Source organism: Tremella mesenterica, assembly GCF_000271645.1.
Source record: "Tremella mesenterica DSM 1558 unplaced genomic scaffold TREMEscaffold_2, whole genome shotgun sequence".
Classification (NCBI taxonomy): Eukaryota; Fungi; Basidiomycota; class Tremellomycetes; order Tremellales; family Tremellaceae; genus Tremella; species Tremella mesenterica.
In genome coordinates this window covers 2,066,546-2,087,285 of record NW_006711226.1, presented here as the reverse complement: position 1 = coordinate 2,087,285, position 20,740 = coordinate 2,066,546, and the positions used below count along the sequence as shown (strand labels likewise).

At 47.8% G+C, this 20,740-nt stretch overlaps 3 protein-coding genes across 3 annotated transcripts; 1 reads left to right on the top strand and 2 right to left on the bottom strand.

The window, feature by feature from the left end:
• Position 1: 1 nt before the first annotated feature.
• On the bottom strand, positions 2-12,940 carry TREMEDRAFT_27765 (uncharacterized protein; the record flags this gene model as incomplete). The annotated part of the gene is made up of 31 exons (XM_007002328.1): positions 2-106; positions 149-229; positions 273-400; positions 445-593; positions 8,320-8,336; positions 8,382-8,444; positions 8,490-8,828; positions 8,862-8,908; positions 8,961-9,051; positions 9,093-9,152; positions 9,203-9,220; positions 9,266-9,349; positions 9,392-9,487; positions 9,535-9,625; positions 9,669-9,720; positions 9,772-9,952; positions 9,999-10,027; positions 10,072-10,468; positions 10,512-10,809; positions 10,859-11,012; positions 11,052-11,171; positions 11,215-11,340; positions 11,386-11,467; positions 11,510-11,532; positions 11,576-11,722; positions 11,773-12,018; positions 12,062-12,200; positions 12,242-12,320; positions 12,364-12,392; positions 12,441-12,682; positions 12,727-12,940. 31 exons carry the CDS (start codon positions 12,938-12,940, stop codon positions 2-4), a joined length of 3,927 nt encoding a protein of 1,308 aa, XP_007002390.1.
• Positions 12,941-14,420: 1,480 nt separating this feature from the next.
• Positions 14,421-14,795, bottom strand: TREMEDRAFT_20294 (uncharacterized protein; the record flags this gene model as incomplete). The annotated part of the gene is made up of 3 exons (XM_007002188.1): positions 14,421-14,495; positions 14,546-14,625; positions 14,732-14,795. Coding segments are annotated over 3 exons (219 nt in total), but the record flags the coding sequence as incomplete, so codon positions are not given.
• A 3,082-nt stretch (positions 14,796-17,877) lies between these two features.
• Positions 17,878-20,343, top strand: TREMEDRAFT_60524 (uncharacterized protein; the record flags this gene model as incomplete). Its single annotated transcript, XM_007002784.1, has 11 exons — positions 17,878-17,938; positions 17,984-18,159; positions 18,203-18,334; positions 18,376-18,605; positions 18,647-18,831; positions 18,859-18,906; positions 18,949-19,059; positions 19,090-19,134; positions 19,165-19,428; positions 19,614-20,110; positions 20,332-20,343. The coding sequence occupies 11 exons, from the start codon at positions 17,878-17,880 to the stop codon at positions 20,341-20,343; spliced, it is 1,761 nt and encodes a 586-aa protein (XP_007002846.1).
• Positions 20,344-20,740: the final 397 nt, after the last annotated feature.

Genomic DNA, 20,740 nt, shown 5'->3' with positions numbered 1-20,740 from the left:
TCTAGGAGGTCAGCCATAGTAGATGATGGTGGTCACGCACCTTTTTCTCACACAGAGATCTGAATACAGAGCCTGGCTCATCAAACAGGGCCAATGGTGTATCATACTTCAAGTCAGCCTCTCAGCTGCAGAATATTGAATGGCTCACCTCTGCTACTTGTCCAGCATCCATCACAAGGATCCTGTCATAGTATGCTACTGTCTGCAGCCTATGTGCAATAGAGATGAGCTTATCAAGGTTAGTCAGAGCAGACGGTCAAAGCAGAACATACCGTGATATCAGAGAATTCTGTTTGAATGATTGTCTGGATCAAGGCATCAGTCTCTGGGTCCATGGAGGAAGTTGCCTCATCAAGCAAGAGGATTTTACAGCCTCTCACAAGAGCCCTCAGCAAAGCCACTGAATGATCAGTCTGACACATATGGGATGATTACATGACTGACAGAGTTGCCTTTCTCCAGCACTGAAGTTTGCTCCCTCATTTTGAACCTGCACATCCAATTGGAATTTCTCTGAAAGGCTTGCAGAACACCGGGGATTACTGTGGATTAAGTCCAGGACTTGGTTTAAGGCATTATCTGTCTTAGTACCACTGTGTTACGGGGTAACAACGAATCAAGAGGACTCTATCGAGTTCGACGGATTAGGACAGAGAAAAGCGGGAGTTGGAGGCAGTGCTGCAGTAGGTAGGGACGGGTTTTCCCCTTTCGAGATTTTCCCCACTGGGTTTGCTCAAAGCGGTTTTTCACCTGTCCGAGTATGTACATGGACGCTTGCAGTAGGACTGAGAAGAGGAGACGGATACCTGTAGACAGTATATAGTACAATCAGCAAAGTACCAACTTTGCTGATTCTTCAATATCATTCTTTGGCTACATCGATTGCAGAGGAGACACGATCCATTAGCACCAGAGCCCCTAGACTTCCACGAGACCTCCATCGAGTTCGACCCAACCTGCGACCTAGTCGTCGTGTTTCCAGTACCGTTACAAGTTGAAGAATCAGCCTTACGCACCTTGGGTCGAATCGGAGAGTACTGTATGCTCACCAGAGGGAAAGCGCGGAAAATGATACCAGAAAAAGAGGAGTTGGAACAAGGGCTGGTCCCAGAGGAAGAAATACCAACAAGTTCTTCGAGAAGTACCATTTCACATGATCTCACTTCTACTACCACTACCCCAGATCCGCTAAATGAATTATCGCAGCAGTTGTCACAATTGTTAGCCATTATGACGATGCAGCAAAAGGAACAAAATACATTAAGGGAAGAACTGGCTACGATGAAAGCTGACCGACAGAACCAACAGATACTCACATCGAAAGGGGCAAGTTTGATCGAAGTCGAAGAAAACAAGCCGTGTTTGGAGCCAAAACTTACCAACAACGAACGAACAGGAAGAACCAGGTGTGCGGATCCACCTACCTTCAGTGGAGAACGAGGAGAATTGGACAACTTCCTTGCAGCATGTCACATGAACTTCGAATTCAAAGGGGCAGAGTACGCCACCGATCGCAGAAAGATCCTGTTCATGTACGGGTATCTTCGAGGCACCCCTCAAATGCTTATAACCCCGGCCATAACCAATCCAAGTATATGGAATTCGACCGAATGGCTAGAGAGCTACGACAAATTCATTCAGCATTTACGAACTCAATTTGGAGATAGTAACATGGCAGGTACGGCTATGAGGAAATTGCAAGAGTTAAGACAGACTGATACGGCCGCCGAGTATTTTGCCAACTTCGAACTTTGGTCCACACACCTTGGAAAGGTACCAGATGCAATGAAAATCGCCTCAGCCATACAGGGCCTGAAGGAAGAGCTACTGAAGGTGGTAGTGGTAAATAACACCGACCCTCGAACCAAATCGGACTGGATCTATTTCAAACAGCATGTGATAGGGACTGAGGAGAACCAACGGATGGCTGAAACGATGATTGCAGCGAATCGATGGGCTGCTAGACGCAAACATGAGACGACCTGGCTGCCCCCTCGATCGAATTCGACGCGATTGGATACTAGTTTGCCCAACCCGGTAGAACGCTACTCACAATCGACTGGTAGAGGACCCTTGCCCGGTGGAAAACCAGGGATGATGAATTATGGTCTACCAAATGACCCTCCGGTCACTTGGACAGAGGACGGAGGACGTCTCAGCGAGAACGAAATGACTTGGAGGAGGGAGAACCGACGTTGTCTCAAATGTAGAAGTCCAGAACATTACGCCAACAACTGTCCAAATGGAGGAAATACGAGAAACAACATTAGGGGATCCCCAAACCCGCATAGCTCACCGATTCCTAGTGGATCGAACTCGATCCCAACTGGGTCCAAAGGGCCATTAGTTCGAGGAATGGCGGTGACCTTTGAAGAAGAGGGAAACGACTACCTGGCCTAAGTGATGCGACCACTTGCGGCCAGGATCTGCCCGGATCGCAGAGAATTCAAATACCAATAGATCTCAGTAATGACTCGGCCATAATATATATAAAAATACAAACAAAGAAAGATACCCTACAGATTGGAATGTTAATCGATACCGGGGCTACAGGAAGGTATGTGCAGCCGGCCTGTCCATTATACCATCTATTCCCAAAGAAACAATATCAGGTACCACGAAAAATTAGGTTCCTGGATGGAACTACCGCGACCTTAGTGACCGAATATGTAGAAGCAGAATTAGATCTAGGAAAAGGACTCAGGATTGCAACTCGACTGGATGTTATGGCATACGAAGGACCAGAAGTACTAGTAGGACTAGATTTCTTGAGACAGTTTAGGGCAAGGATCGATTGTGGAAAGGGACTGATCGAATTCGACGGAATTGGACGAGATACTGGTTGGAAATACCCAAGATTAGAAGAAGGATTAATAAGAGGAGCAACACTGGAGAAAGGGGAGGACGAAATGAGTGAGGAGGAACTGCGACAAATCATACCGACACAATGGCACCAATACCTCGAATTATTCAAGGTAGAAAGAGCAAGAAGACTACCACCAAGAAGAGAATGTGACCACGAAATCGAATTAGTAGCAGGGGCTGAACTAAAACCAGGACCAATTTACCAACTGGACGAGCATGGGGATGCTTTCCTGAAGCAGTGGATCAATGATGGACTGACTAGTGGACATCTGCGAAGAAGTAAATCGCCCTATGGGTCCCCAGTATTCCTGGTCCCCAAGAAAGGAGTCATTCCCTATCGAGTAGTTACAGATTACCGGGCCCTTAACAAGGTAACCATCAAGGATTCATACCCAATGCCACTCATCTCGACACTACTCGATCGACTTCAATTAGGAAGGATCTTCACTAAACTCGATTTGAAAGGGGCTTACCAGTTAGTCAGAATAAAGGAAGGAGATGAACATAAAGCTGCCTTACGAACAAGATACGGCAGTTTCGAGAGCACAGTCCTAAGGGATGGGTTGTGTAATGCACCAGCCACCTTTCAGAACTTTCTACAAGACATGTTTCACGATCTACTTGACGAAGGGGTAGTAGTTTATATCGACGACATCACGGTATACTCCGACACGATCGAAAACCATCAGATCATTGTCCAAAAGGTGTTAGATCGACTACTTGAAAACGATTTGGTCGTCAGTCCGAGGAAATGCGAATGGAGTTCAAATGAAGTGAAGTTCCTGGGGTACGTAATAGGACACGAACGGATCGAAATGGATCAAGAAAAGGTGAAGGCTATTCTAGAATGGGGAGAACCCATGACAGTCCGGGATACTCAAGTGTTCTTGGGTTTTGCGAATTTCTATCGGAGGTTTATCAAGGGGTTTTCGCATATTGTGGGACCTCTCACACGATTGACTAGGAAGGATCAAGCTTGGAACTGGACACAAGAATGCCAAAAGGCTTTTGACGATCTAAAGAAAACATTCACCACAGCACCAGTACTTCGACATTTTGATAGAACCCGACCGACTTGGATTGAAACCGATGGATCCGATTGCGCGATAGGTGCGATAGCGTCTCAGAGATTTCCTCACCCATCAATAAAAGGAACCACCGAACTTCACCCAGTAGCGTACTGGTCTCGAGCAATGACGCCCTGTGAGCTAAACTACACGGTGGGAGAGAAAGAATTATTAGCCATCGTGGATTGCTTGGTCGCCTGGAGACCCTACTTGGCTAACAGTAGTGATGTTATAAAGGTCATTACCGATCACAAGAACCTAGAATACTTCCAAAGCAAACGACAACTAAATCGAAGGCAGATGAGATGGTTGGAAATATTGGGAGACTTCAACATAGAGATCACTTATCGACCAGGGAGCAAAAATGGGGGAGCAGATGCTCTGACGAGACGAGGAGATTATCATCCGGGAAGAGGGAGTAGCAAGGACCCGAATCTTAACAAAGGCAACTGGCTACAATTGCTACCGACACACGAACAAATTGGATCGAATTCAATGGACTCAGAACACAAAGGACCAAGACACATAGTAAGAGGAGCAATCCGGGAAGACTCATTATTCGGACTCATCAAGAACGGACTGAAAGACTCAGAAGACATAGCAAACATACGACAACTAGGACTACAGATGACACAGACACATAGCACACAGAGCACACAGAGCACCCAGAACACACAGGACACACAGAAGACACAGGCTAGCAGCGAGACACCAATAGTATCATGGACACAGAGCGGATTACTCTTATACAAAAACAGAGTAGTCATACCAGAGGGACAGGCAAGATTAGAAGTAATGAAAGCAAGACACGATTCGATGCTAGTGGGTCATCCAGGAAGAGACAAAACTATCACCATGGTCAAAGAGGACTATTACTGGCCACATTTGGACGAGTATATTGCAAAATACGTAAAAGGATGCGAGATCTGTAACCGACACAAGACTCATCGACACCAGCCGTATGGACATCTGGTCTCTTTACCAGTACCCACACTGCCCTGGACAGATATCTCTATGGATATGGTGGGACCCCTACCAAAATCGACCGAGTTCGACGCGATACTGGTGATAGTCGATCGACTAACCAAGATGGCTAGATTTATTCCATGTACAACTGGACTAACAGCGAACAAAGTGGCCGACATCTACATCAAGGAGATCTTTTCAAAACATGGAGTACCTCGAACAATTGTGTCAGATAGGGGAACTCAGTTTACGGCGGAAATTTGGAAGGAAATATGTCAGTTCTTGGGAATAAAGAACTTATACTCGACTGCGTATCACCCTCAAACAGATGGACAAACTGAGCGAGTAAATCAACAGATGGAAATCCTGCTCGGAATGTATGTAAACTACAACATGGACAATTGGGATCAACTTCTACCAATTGCTGAGTTCGCTTATAACTGTTCGCCACATAGTAGCCACGGTCTGTGTCCCTTTGAAGCCTGTTACGGCTATGTGCCACACTACGACATCCATTCGCACGATATTCGATCAAAGTCAAACAAGTTGGAGAGGAAATGGAGGGATATGGGAGAGTTACATGCGGCTGTTCAAGAACAGGTCAGGATGGCTAATGAGATTAGTGCCGAATACTACAACAGGAGACACAAGAGTGTACCAGAAGAATTCAGAGAGGGAGAACAGGTACTACTGAGTACGAAGTATCTTACGACGGAAAGACCCAGTCGAAAATTAGAAGCAAAATACGTTGGCCCCTTCAAAATCATAAGGAGAGTGGGGAAAAATGCTTTCGAATTAGATCTACCTCCATCAATGAGAGTGCACAATGTCTTCAATGTCACGTTGTTGGAACCATATCCTAGAGACATGATACCAGGTCGACAGATACAACCCCCACCACCTGTAGTAATAAACGGCCAGGAGGAATTCCATGTGGAAGCAATTGTGGACAGTAGAATTCGACGAGGAAAGGAGGAATTCAAGGTAAAATGGTTAGGATACACAGGGAATGCGGCCTATGACTGGGAACCACGAGAAAATGTAGAAGAGTTGGCCGTTTTTGGTGAATTTCTGGAAAAGAGGAAAAAAGATCCCAGAAGAAAGTGAGAATTCGATCAAAATCAACGGAATTTATTGGGAAATAAATACATACACAGGAAATATGGCTACGTATAGAGAGATATAAAATACACTAGAAGTTGGAGGTGGTAGAATTGGCTCGGGGACGACGGACCGAGGCGGGAATACGAATGACATTGCGGGGGAGAGGAGTGTGGGGAGAAGAGGAGGGACCGGCGACTGGTTGAGAAGAAGTCAATCCGGTTGGATCAGCAGCAGAGGTGAGATGATCCAAGGTTTCAGAAGGAGAGGGAGGGGTGTAGTTGGAAGGAATGAGATGAAGAGATTTGTAGAGGCCCAGATGTACTGGGGGAAGAGGAAGAAGGAGAGAGGAAAAGAGGTGAATGTAAGCGGAGAGTTGGGTGAGAGAAGAGGATTGATCCTGGGAGGAAAGGGATCGATATCGGGCCGAGACAGCACAGAGTTCGTGCTCCAAGACGAAGGTAACCTTGGAAGTAACAGTCTGGGCTCCGACAGTAATACCCTTTACATCAACATCGACCAAGTTCGAAGGAAGAAGATAGATACCTCGCGAAATTTGGACTCGGGATTGTTGGTTTTCACCGAACACTTTGAAGTTCCCTTCGCGGAGCACTCTCCACAAACACCACCAACTAAGTTGCATCAATATCGAACAGGAAGAGTAGGAAGACTCACGAGGACCGATACAACCTACACGAAAATCTTCTCCACCATCGAGACGACGCTGGCAATCGGAGCAAAGCTCACCCTCGAGACGGACAACAGCGCCATTCTTGTTACGAAGTCGCCAACCTTGGGCCAAGCGATCAAGCTAACAGTTAGAATTCGGTGGAATACGAAGGAGAAAAAGCTCACGGCGTTACCAAACCACTTGACAGTGGGCTTGATGGCCCCAGTCTCGCGAAAACGATCGAGGGCTTCGTCTTTCAGAGCGTGACGAACAGAGGAGAAAGAAAGGCGGGCCCAGAGGGTAGCTGACGAGTCAGAAACGCACAGAATTCTGTAGAAATCTCACCAATTTCCGAGTCTTTTCGAGCATCCAGAGCCTTAGCAAGTTCATCATTGACCGGAACCTTGCGAGGGGCGTGAAAAATGGTTTCGAGTTCATGGGGAACCTCGACAAGCCCCTCGGAATCAGAAGGTGGCACAGGGGACTTATTACCAGGAGAATTTTGATTTTCAACGATGGTACCGTGTTCGGACTCGACAGATTTCGCAGGAGATGGGTTCTCACCAGTGGTAGATGGCCCTGCCCCCGCTTCGAAGTCGATATATTGCTCGATGACCTCGTCATCGAGAAGAGAAGATTGTTGGTCGCGAGAAGGGCCGGATTGATATCGATCCTTAATGGTGTCGAGAGCCCTTCGAGAAGCGTCAACCAATGGAGTTTGAGAGGGAACTGGCGCTTGGGAAGTAATTCTCATTCTTTTCGTTTGACGCATGAGAAGTTCGGGATCGACGTCGGGGAGAATGGCCACAGTAGAGGCCCGAGTTTGACGAGAAGAGATAGACGAGGACAACTAATCTCGTCAGCCAGTGATAAACAGGAGGAAGTGCATCGAATTCGAAGAGAATTGCTTACAGTACGCTTAGACATGCTCACAGACAGGTCAGAGTTGGAAGGATGCTCTAAGATATGAGTAAGATATGGATGGATAATGATAGATGAGTAAAAAGAATGACAAACAAGAGGTAAAGAGAGAATGAGGAGGAAAGAAGAGAAAGAAGACGGGGAGGTAACTTGGTCAGTAATTTCTCGATCACATTGGAGGTCCGTGCGGGTGACGCGTTTTCATGGCAACCGTCACACTAGCGTGGGTATGATGTCAGGGCGCACCAAAGGTGTCTAAGAACAATCCATGTGCATCACCTGGTTACAGGGTTCAGGATCCTCGGCGAGGATCCTTGAGACAGGGGGGGAAACTTGTTACGGGGTAACAACGAATCAAGAGGACTCTATCGAGTTCGACGGATTAGGACAGAGAAAAGCGGGAGTTGGAGGCAGTGCTGCAGTAGGTAGGGACGGGTTTTCCCCTTTCGAGATTTTCCCCACTGGGTTTGCTCAAAGCGGTTTTTCACCTGTCCGAGTATGTACATGGACGCTTGCAGTAGGACTGAGAAGAGGAGACGGATACCTGTAGACAGTATATAGTACAATCAGCAAAGTACCAACTTTGCTGATTCTTCAATATCATTCTTTGGCTACATCGATTGCAGAGGAGACACGATCCATTAGCACCAGAGCCCCTAGACTTCCACGAGACCTCCATCGAGTTCGACCCAACCTGCGACCTAGTCGTCGTGTTTCCAGTACCGTTACACACTGGGATCAATGTTCTCCCTATTTCTGTCAGTACAGGCAAACCAAAGAAGGAGGATTACTTGCCGGACAGTCCCTTCAAAGAGGAAAGCATCTTGAGGTATGATTGCAAGCCTTGTGCGCAACTAGCCACTTAGCAGTTGTAATAAGCAAGGAGAATGAACACTTACAGTCTCTAGCCCCAATTGCTTACAGTCTTTTCCATCAATCTCAATCAACCCACCACAGAGTTCAACTGTCCTGAAGAGGGCTTGGGCAATACTGCTCTTGCCAGCTCCTGTCCTTCCAATGATTCCCACCCTCTCTCCAGCTTTGATGATGAAGTTTGTGTGTTTGAGGACTAATGGAAGATCTGGACGGTAGCGAAGTTGGACATCCTTGAATTCCACTTTACCCATAGAGGGCCAGGGATCTTCTGGGGAGGGGTCAGTTGGTAGAACTGGATCTGCTTCTGTCTCAAGCCTCATGTAATGCTGAACTCTTTCTACATTGTTCTGCTGGTGAGCAAACTAAGAACATGGTGGGGAGGAGGAACCACCCACCATTTCCCCTTCACATGTTGCAAAAAGGGGCACTAGACTGTTGAGGACTGATAGGTCAGTAGGAATTTGTGCATATTCAACTCAGGTTCAGACACTTACTTGAGGCAGTTGAGGCTGCGTAAGTGAGCACAACACCAAACTTTGAGGCATTGACTGTGTTCCTGAAGGCAACCCCAAAGATTGCAATAAGCTGCTTGTCAGATTGTATTGCAAGGAACAGGAGGGACTCACCAGGACAAGACCCTGACTGCAAACCACCAAGCGCACAGCAAGCCATCTTTGCAAAGTGATCTGTCACTGTCAGTTATCTGGTGGAAGAGCAAGATCTGTATGACCCTCACAGAGAGAATATAAGCTCTCTGTAGAGTCAGCAACAGTCTCCAACCATATGGAAGGATACCAACATTCTGCCCATCAATTGAGGACTGCAGTCTGTGCTGGAAATTTGTCTGCTGGCCAAATGCTCGTATCACTGTCAGACCAGCCAACTTGAAATTAGCATCTCCAGGTCTGTTTGTAGAGAGACTTACCTGCTCTCCTACAGCACTATAAACATGAGATCTGAGTAAAGAGTCAAGTCGCTTCAGCTCTCTGGAGGTCTTGCGGTAGTAGGAGGCACAGAGATACTATTCTGTTACTCTTTATTTGAGATTGGATAAGGAACAGAACTCACAAAGAAAAACAGGAGGGGGATGAATGCCAGACCTAAGTAAGGGTATGTATAAATGATGAGGGCAAAGGTGCCCACAACAGAGAGAGCACTACTGCATGATGTCAGTCAGACACTGTACACTTGAGATTGCTTACCTGAGAAAATTGTACCACAGAGGGGCCATTCTATCATCAAGCATCTGGATATCTGACAAGTGAGCCAAGACTAAATCTTCCTCATTTAAACTGACCTTTAGACAGGCGGCTGGTGATTCTGCCAGTCTGGTGTTCAGCAAGTCATCATTGATAAACAGAGCTGTACTCACAGGTGTTCTATCATGCCAGCTAGTGGGACTCCTCATAACTGAGTACCATGCCTGATTGAACATGTGATATGATGCAGAGATTCCACCAAGAATCATAGTGAAACCAGTTGACCACTATCTCATCAGCCATCCACTATCTAACAAACAACTTTCTACTCACAGTGAAAAAGGCCACAGAACATCCAACAGCTGGTCATATCAGCAAATGTCAGGTACTGCATGGCTTGGCTCACCAGCATAAAGTGCCATATAATCCCCTTCTGTCCAGCCTGTGAATATCTGCTCTGACCAAAAACCAAGAACCAGGGTTGTGGAGACTAAAGCTCCTTGCTCACCAAGGAGAAGGAAGCCAGCCAGTACTGGCCAGAGCCAAGAGCCAGTAGCTCTGAGGTAATCTCTGTAGACAGCCCATCCAACAGAACCAATCTGACGTTCCTCATCCAACATGAACTTTGCAGTGCCACCGGGGGCTTTATTGCTATCATTTTGCTCATTGTTGCTCTTGTCTTTGTTTTGACTGTCATCTTTATCTTGGACTTGGTCTTCAGTCTGGGGATGCTCTGACTTGTGATTTGCTGAACCAAACTCATCTATCAGGGTTCTGAATATACCTGGTGTTGCACAGAGCTCCTGGCAGATGTCAGCTTAGTCTGGATTCAAGTAGAGAACCTACAGTGTATGTCCCTTGCTGAACGACTCTACCCACATTGTTCTCAGCCCTGTCCATGACAAGGATGAGGTCTGCATGAGGTAGAACGTCAAGGTGATGTGTCACTAGAATCCTTGTTCTGTCCGCTAGAGGTCCATTGAGGATACAGTTGTGCAGGAGGTGCAGACCAACTTGAGCATCCACAGCTGAGAGAGGATCATCCAATAGGACAATACTTCCAGTATCATAGGCTGCCCTGGCAATGCACACTCTTTGTCTTTGTCCACCAGAGAGTGTAATGCCCTTCTCACCAATCTGGGTTCTGAAAAGGTCAGTAAAACAGTCAAGATGTAAGAGAAAGAAAGACATACTGATCGCCATCAGCCCACATTTCCACATCAGGTCGGAGACAGCAGGCATCAATGACACTATTGACCCTGTCAGGACAGACATCTTCTGGTTTGCTGGCAAAAGTAATGTTGTCTCTGATTGTACCTGATTGGACCCATGCGTGTTGAGGTACTACTTCTTAGGTGTGACCCAAAACTGATGGGATGTACTCACCATAACCAACAGGACCTCCAAATTTGACATGACCTCTCTTCTGCCTCATCTCATTCAGCATGGAAAGAAGAAGTGCTGTTTTACCAGTTCCAACCCGGCCTACTACACATACAAGGGCACCTGAAAGGTGAGAAGTGCTTCAAATGAAGGGATGGTGACATACCTTGTGGGACTTTGAGGTCCATGCCAATCAAGGAGAAGGGAATTTGCTCCTGTTCTTCCTCCTTCTCATCTGGCTCTGGAGTAGTATTCCTGCTAAATGGCCATTTGCTCTTCTTAGCCTTACTTGCTTTAGAGTGATCATCTTTCTTGCCTTGGTCTGGAGGAGAGGCACTTTCAAATTGAAAGTCACCCACAACTTCGATTGAGTACTTTGCATGTGGGTCAATGTGAAGGTCATGGGGAAGATCCTCAGACTACAATCAGCTAGGTACACTTTGAATAGGAATGTGACAAACCTTGAGAAGCTGGCTTATCCTTCCTTGAATGGTCAGTTTGATCCAGAGGAGGAGGATGTAGCTCACCAAGAGCCACAAGGGCATCCATGACTGAGGATAAAATCATTGGCAGTTGGGATATAGGTTGCTTCAGAACAGAAAACATCTGGAGCCCAGAAAATATGATGGCGGGATTGAGTGAATGTCCTGTTGCACCATAGGTGATGAAAGTCACTGTGCTATAGCAGCAATTCTAGCCTTAGAGAAATCTTTCATTGACTTACAAACAGCAGCAAGAACGGGAGCTAAGTCAAAAGTTGCCCACACAGCTGATCTCACAAAACCAAACTTCTTCAACCTAGCATGTTCTCTCTTCCTAATTGCAGAGACTTTGTCCAAAAAGAGCTTCTCATAGGCATATAGCTTGACAGCTCTGATGTTGTTGATTGTCTCAGTAAGAAGTCTGACTCTTGAATCCACAAGCTTCTCTTGAGACTTGCGGTAACTGAGCAACTTTTTAAACATGAATCCTTTTCACATCAATGATGTACTCTGTGACACAAAGGGACTCACCTTGCGATGGTGCTGCAATGAACAGTACCCCAAGTCCAACTAGGGCAGAGTAGCCAAGGGTATAAATCAGTAGCCCAATACCAACAAGGATGATAACAGGCTGAACAGGTAAATCAACAGTGGCAGGAAGTACCCAGTCCTACATCTGTCAGCTAAGGAGATGACAAAGTGAAGACATACAAGGTAGGAGGCATCTGCAGTGACCATTTGAGTGATCCGACCATTGGTCATTTCCAGTCTGGCTTTGGGGGAGAGGCGCCTGTTGTCAAGGTCATATCAATCCAAATTCCACAAGGACTTACATTGATTTACGAGAGATGACATCAACCATCTGCAGAGATCAGAATTCAATCAGTTAACCTGATGAGAAATGACTCACTGCCGCCCTTGTAGTACAACCCATGGAAAGTGCAGCTTGCATTTCCACATAGAGGAAACCAGCACTGACAATCTGCATGAGAAACATGATGAAAGCTAAGCCAATGCCATAGCCAAGCGATTTAGGCCTCTCAAGGTCAGCAGTGGATTGACCAGAAACAGAGGCAAGGTGGTAGGCATGTGCAAGAATGAGTTGCTCAATGAGAAGCCTTGTGATTAATGGAGCACAGATCCTCAGTGCACCTAGAATATCAATATGAGGGACAAGCATATGGTTTGAGACTCACCACCAGCACCATTGAGAGCAACAGCCATCCACCATTTTGGCCAAAGTGTGAGGTAGATTGATTTCCAGAGTGACATGTCATATTTCTTGCCATTCTCAATAGCCAGTTTTCCCTCAGAAATCTTCTTTGCAGTTTTCTTGCCGTATTTGTTGACGTTTTCGGCGTAAACTTGCAGGGCGGCTTCGGATGGACGGCGTGAACGGTTCCTACGCATATTTGGGTGGGTGGACGGGACTGAAGAACGACGTCGAGCTTGCAGCGTCTCGACGAGAGACGCTCGACTGAGTCCAGCATCCGGGGAGAAAACGCCAAGATCGCCCAATCGCTGCTCTTCCGACGACATCTCTCCTTGGAGGACCTCAATGCCGTCTTCTCCTATCAGCGTGTTGTGTGAAGGTGGTTCGATGAAGATCGTTGGTCCGGTGGCGAGCGACTCAACATCTGCATCTTTCTCAACGGTGTCACCGGGCGGGCGAAGGTGTGCAGGACGAAGAGAGGGAGGCATTCGATCCATGAAATGTCCCTCGAGTCTGTCCGCGATCTGTGAGGTCAGCGATAGGACTGTGAGGGATGTTGTGTATCTCAGACCTACCTGCTTGCATTGTAAGTCCTCCGTGAGGGACCAGAGATCTAGACGTGATCAGTTCTGAGCAAGGACATCGTCTAATGCGATCGAACAGTTGGGACTCACCATCGGGCTCGATGGGTCTTGCATAACCTACTTTGAGAATGGGGGTGATCCAATGGAAGAATAAACGACTGATCCATGATGCCTCTTTCTGCGGAAGGGGAAGTCCCTTGAAGACGCCGGGCGGGGGCGGTGTCGGCTTGTAAAACAGGATAGGCATGGTTGTAAAGGATTCAGAGAAATGCAATTCTATCTCTCTTAGTGCTTTGACTACGCTAGGGAACCGCTTCACTCACGATACAGTTCTGTCCGACGTTGTGGGAAAGTATACGAGTGGTGATAGCTGGTTCTTGCGAAAGTTATCCGCTTGTCTCAAAGTGTTGTGTGGGTGAACCGGAGTGTGGTGTGTGGTCGAGATGAGGGACGTGTCGGCTTGCGGTGGGGTAGGAAGTATGAAGGGCGAAAGATATCGTGGTTGAGTCGTTTCCGCTTTCGTCGGCCTTTATTATTCACCTGCGATTTTGACCCCCGCCTCGGCCGCACGAGATCCTTTGTGAGATACGATACTCCTTCTTTGTCGCAGAGAAATGTGACGTGTTTCATTACGACGCTCGACATCGGCCGACATGTTGAGGGGGCGAAAGGTTTAATCTCACCCGTACGAACAAAGGATCGTGACCATATCAAGTTTGCATGCCGCCAAGACATCGAGCACCGTTCAGATTGCAGAAGCCTTCTCACGCTTCGGTCGGGCGCGAGAGCCGAGAAAGTTAGCGAGTCGGGCGAAGCAGAATCAGTATCGAACTCAGATAGGATGGGGGTGAGAAATTGTAGTTCTGCATACGGGCATCTTCGGCCAACATGATGAGGAAAGATCGGTCGCCAGACGTTCGACCTCGAGGATCCTTTGATCTCCGGCCGATTGTTCTAAGCACCTTCGGCTATTTGGGACATAAGGGGGGAGGGGGATCATCATGTTGAGGACCACGGCCGATCGGGGATATGACTCTACTGAAAGCTAGAGAAGACCTTCTTATCGTGAATCGCCAGAACGGGGGTTGATGGGTTCGAGAGGACACAAAGCGACGGCGATTCTTCGTCCTTCCTCTATGAGAAGGTTATATGTCGATGCTGCGTTTCTCTAGCTGTCAGCCGTGACTACATAAGAACACTAGCTGTAAAACAACTCACAGAGTCCATCACGTCCATCTGAACACCCAATGAGCTCACATACTCCTTAATCGCTGCAGGTGGAGGAACGACAGTTTGGCCTGTACCGAAGAGAAGTATCTCTGTTACCGTCAGCAATGTTGACTGTGTTCATCAAGGGCGAGAGTGTATTTCGAAGTCGCATGGGAGAGTGTGTGTAACACGTACCTGGTCGTGGGGAGACACTTTCGAAGATAGCAAACCTCTCCTTACTCCAGCCTCCCCATCCTTGCGGGGTCGCAGGTGACGGAGGATCAACATCCCATAGAAAAGCTCGATGATCAGATATGATCACTCCTCCAGGGATCACGAGTCGGTCAGAAAGATGAAACCCTCTTTCATTGAGCTTGACGATCGATAGTGAGGGTCTCTCAGGGGTTTCGAAGATGTTCTGGAGGGCGGATCGGGAGGCGGAGGTATGGAAGAGAAGAGGTCGCGTTTGTCGGCTTGCCCGAAGTACGGTCACCCGGGGACGTGACAAGAAGATACCAGGATTCTGAACATGATAGTCACTGCTGTGTGATCTCAGAGTTATGAGGGTGTGTCGTGTAAGCTTGTATGATGAAGTCATAGTCAACGTTGAGTGGCGATTCAGCAATTCCAGATTCCAAACCCCGTTACGGTCGACGAGAAGTCCACGGATGAAATCCATTTCTCCCCTGCTCCCTCCACCTCGGACGTCATTCACTCCACTATGCTTGTTGCTTTATCGATGCCATAAGTCTCTAAAAAGCATGGCTAATCATCTTCTCAGCATACTTTGACCCCTCCCCGCCATCTCACTCGCCTTTCCTGTTGTATCTTCACTCTGTGAAGCAAGTTGATTACCTGTCCTGTGAAAAAGCATGTATACTTACAGGGAGAATCCCTCTTTCTCTTCTTCTTCAGCTTGTACTACAAATAGATGCATGTTAATGATTCAGGATACTTCCTCTTTTTTTCAAACAAGTAGTTATTGTCACCTAGTACTCTCTCACAAAAGAGGCAGGGGTGATCAGATTGATTGGAGTTACACATAAAGACACAATTGGACTGTTGCTGTCACAATAAAAAAGCTCTTCACAAGACATTAGCATATTCACACCTTCATGTTCTTCTCTCCGTAACTCCACTGATATGACACTTGGGGAGGCAAGAGCTTTACCGTTGGATAGAGCATACATATTAGATCTAAGAGGCACACTCATATCCGGGATCTGGGAGAAAGTGCCACAACGGTCAGGCGCACCACGAGCACCATGTACCATGTACTTGAGTAAGTAGAGGGTTTCAGAGGTTTCTGCAACTTCTTTCACATTGCCTCTTGTGTAGGCTGCATAGCATGTATGTGTAGAGCTACATTCTACGACCCTAGAAACCTTCTTGGGGAATTTCTAGTATGTCATGAATGACACTATCAAATAATGACTTGTCATAATCACAAGTTCAAACCTCCACTCTCATATCTTCCTCTGCTCTCAAGCCTATCAGGCGTAAACTCCAAGTCTATCTTTCCTCTGCTCTCAAGCCTATCAGGCATCAACCCCAAGACTATCTTTCCTGTGCTCTCATGCCTGACAGGCATAAGCCCCAAGTACTTCTCTAGTTTCTCTTTCCTCTGTTCTGATGCCTTGTAAGGCATAATCTCTCAGTCTCTTGTTCTCGCAGCTCTTCTATGTTCTGCATAGTTCCTCATAGTTCCTCATCGACCATCTTCGACAAAGTCACCGACTTCCGGCGCATCACGTAGGATATCATAGTAGGACGTAGGTAAACACAGATATGTCATCGTAGGATATCAGTGGTAATCGGTGGGATGCATGGCAATGCATGCAGGACAGTGCAGAACGGTTCAGAGCGCTCGTATTCCGCAGGTCTGCACGAGCCTCTTGGAAAAGGCTGATTTTAGTATTTAAACCCTATCTAGTGCTGTAGTTTTCTTCTTCAGCAATGTATCTTTTCAATTCCCTTACCCTCGTTTGATAAGTCACTCAGTTGGTTCTAACCCGACCTCTCGAACCCTCAGTACCTAAGGCAGTCACCAAGGTCCACGAGCCAGAGACTAAACCCCTCAGTTCCCAAGGCAGTCCTTTGCTACCGCAGTCTACCCGCAGGCGTGACATAGTAGCTTGTATGCATGAAAAAGGGGGAGAAACGGAGACTGATTCTACCGGACTGATTGCCAGGGGACAGCCACACTCATTGAGATCCATCCATAGACTTCTCGAGCGCCGTACCCCGTGGTTGATATGGGTCGCCGATCGCCGAATGACCAAACACATCGTCTAGACTACATCGTCCCCTTTTCTCCCTCTTCCTCATGCATGCATGCATTAACGAGGGTGCCAAGGCCACCATCATGATCGTACAAAGCTGCTCTACATGCCTGAGACATCGTTTGAGCCCAGGAGGATGCATAGGAAGCGATCCAGAAAAGCGTCTTATATACCTAGTTTACCAAATATGACCAAAGTGGCACTTGGCTCATACCTCTATACTCAGTCTTTGTCTGTCTTCCCCCTCTTGAAGGTGGGTTGAAGTGTTGAAGGCTAAATGAGAACGCTCGGGGGTATGCAGACTGTGTATAAAGCGAGTTTCGTGCGGATACCAGCCATGTGGAGTGAGTAAGATGGAGAAATAGAGTTTACTTCCTTCTGTATGAGGCTTCTAGATGTTGGTATGGAGGAGTCTACTAGCAGTAACCCGCTTGCTAGCGCTCGCGGTGGGGTGCCCCTTGAGGTACAGTCAGCAAATGCCGAATTCCCTCGTCAACCAATCATGTGCCATGTCAGTTTCATTGATTTTGATATCACCCTCAACATCGACAACATCGACAACTTGACTTATACCTACTCCTGGCAGTTGTGACACCCTTCTAGGGTTCCCCCTTGGTGTTGCACGTCAGATCGACTGTTTTGTAGAACAAATCATTCATCTCAGAGTGTTGGAATTGGATTAAACGCGGAGGGCAGTATGTGAGCACTTTCAAGCAGTCCCCTCCCCCTGCTGTCTTGGGCCCCCCATCCTCTCAAATAGGGGGAAACGCTGCCAAAATTTTTCCTCTATAGCCTTGTTCCCCCTGTCGTCTTGTTCCCCCTGTCGTCTGTCTCGTTCCCCTGTCGTCTGTCTCGTTCCCCCTGTCGTCTGTCTCGTTCCCCTGTCGTGTCAAATAGGGGGAAACGCTGCCAAAATTTCTCTTAGCCTCAGTTCCCCCTGTCGTCTCGTTCCCCTGCCTTTCTTTTTGATTAGATGCTCATTTCATGCATTCATGTCACTACTCATTCCGTCTGCTTGCTAATCTCAAAGTACGCTAATCTCAAAGTACGCACATCATCATGCCCGGTCAACCAGGCCGTATGAAGCGTAGGCAGAGGGAGTGGCTGGCCAGGAAACCTCGTGAGTCTCTGCCTTTCTACGTAAACGCCCGTGCTTATGGGTCAGGCATCATTGTATCTTCTGCCCCAAATGAGCTGGCCCACTACTATGATAAGAGAGCGGTCCCTCATAATCCTCGGCCCGTGAATAAGAAGAAAAAACCTCGCCGGATTGAAAAGAAAGTGAAAGAGGTTTTGGCAAGGTTTGACCTCCCTCCTCCCACACTTGTTGAATCTAAAGATGTGAGTGGTCCTTGTTTCCAATTACTATCAGTGCTGACCATAGTTTCCGGTGGCTATCCCATGCACCCTTCCAGATGCCGGGAAAACCCGTCCAGAGTTCTGGGTCATTGCTTTCCGTGCCAACACAGAAGGTGATAATAGGCAAGTGTTGGAAGCTTGGAAAGTGGTTAAAGACGTGAGTTTTTCAAACATAGTACAGATGGAGCTGACACAGAGTCGGGTATCAAACCGGCTTGCCGTCCCAGTGGTCGATCCAAAGCTGAGGATGACCCTTTTCATCCTGGGATATGGCTACCGTCAACACAACATGACATTCCATTCCTCTCGGTAGATGGTCGGCACGCTGAACTGCAAGCTTTCATGAAGGTGTTTGATAAAGTTGCAAAAGGGGCGCCTTCCAAGCTGCTTAGGGTTCATGATTTGAACACCCAGAAGCGGATGGGATTGTGAGTGTGCTCTGTCTACCCAGTACTTACTCACTTCTCAGAGCATCTTTTGCTTCTCCTTACCTTGCAAACACCATGGATCATGTTCCGACAGGTGATCATTGGACCATGCGCCTTGGTAAACTTGGAGCTGCTTTGGCTGTCAATGAGGGACAGAGCGAAGGTTGGCATTTTGATCGTAATGATGATGACTCAACATATTCGGTGGTGTCTGTGTTTGGTGAAGGTGGGTGGGACAGTACTGAGCGTCAAGGATGGCTTGTGATACCTCAGTTGAACGTGGAGTTTGAGCTGTCAGTTGGTATGTTGACTACCCTCCCCGTCTACAAGGCTGACACCTCAGGTACAGTTTTGTTCTTCCAGGCGTCACATCTCGCCCACTATGTACGTCCACCCAACAAAGATGACAAAGGAAAGAGGTTGGTGGTCACCAGCTTCACTTGTGCGGGGATGAGTGAGTACTATGACAAGCACTTGCCGCCAGACTTGGAACCCGGAGAAATCTTTGAGCGTGCCAAGGATGAGGAGAGTGAGTAGGTAATAGTTAGTGATAAGTCAGATCAGAGTATGCAACACAATGAGCCTCTGCATGTCAGAAGTCTACGGAATCACCCTTTTCACACCATTCAAGTGGCGTTGGTGCCCAACACGTTCATAGCACCTACCAAGGTGCCTGCTCCAGCCCCAGTAGTTCCAGATGGGCCTGCTTCCGCTACACCTTCTTCTTCCAACAGCTGCACATTGGACCGGCGAGTGGAACGGCGAGCACGCTTGGGAGAAGGTGTCCCAGGGGTTGCCGGTGTCGAAGAACTGGGAGCAGCACGTGCTTGGAGCTGGATGTCGTGCAGCATAACCGTCAAGATACCGGTCTCGTCACGACCGTAAATCTCTCCACGAACTGTGACTGTCTGTCCGGAAGTTGGAAGAGGAAGACATGCCCAACGTGGGGTGTTGGGGATCCAGATCTTAAAGCGGAACACATTCTGCTGACCATTCTGAAACCATGAGCACCAAACCGGATCGATCAAGCGGACAAGACTCACACCATAGATGCTACCTCCCAAAATGAAGATGCGGTTCACACAGTCGGTCTCAACAACACCAGTGGAGATCACCATGACAGGGCAGCCCGAAGGCACCTTAGTCATATACGAAGAATCTGTATTGTCAGACCGGATCTCACGCCACATACACTCACCATCCAGGTCGGCCCAAGGAAACGTCTCAATCGAGGTTGCAAAGATCTGCATGGGCTGATCCTTCGAACCGCTATGGGCCATCGAGCCCCAGAACGCCACCACCTCATCAATGACAGGCGGAGTGTTGGTGAAGGCGTGGGTGTGTACCATGACATCATGGATGCTGGTGGGGAAGCTCAGCACCAACGAGAACAGGTGCTGGCGAGGCTTGTCACTGGCGGCTACGGTGTCATCGGTGATGAGGAGCGCCGCATAGACATAGCAGGAGGAGTTGGGAGTGGCGGTGACCATGATGCGAGTTCACTGGTTAGTAGTCAAGTAAGGAAACAATGTGGGTGGAAGAAACTCACGTTGGAGCCTGTCTTTATGTGATTTGTCAAATCAAAGACACAGACATGTCTTCCCCTTTGAACACCGTACTTACCCCATCCGGCTTTCTCAATTTCAAGAGGGATGGATGCTGAGACACTTCATCATGTGTCCCTGACGGACAACCTCAGTAGCACCGGGTCAGACTTGACCCAAAGACCTCTTTGTAGACAACATTGGGGCTGACACCATGGTGTCCCTCAGGGAGTAACACCTTTACCAAATCCGGACGTGTTGCACGGGAGAGCCCCACATAAAGCTGGCCGTGTGAGAAGACGGGCTTGGTGAGATCAAGTCCAGCATGATTGAGGGATTGACCTTGAGCTTTGTTGATGGACATTGCAGATGCAAGCCGGATGGGGAATTGTACTCGGCGTAAGGAAAACGGGAACTATGAAGAAGGTGTGGTTGTGAGCCGGATCCGGGGAAGCAAGAAATGCTGACCGTGATTATCCTGCAACCCAGCACCCTCTGGCTGATACTGGTGATGATGAGTCTAGTACCATTGCACAGCCCCTGCGTGGGATCCAGATTCCGAAGAAGGATGGCTGGGCACCCAATTTTAAG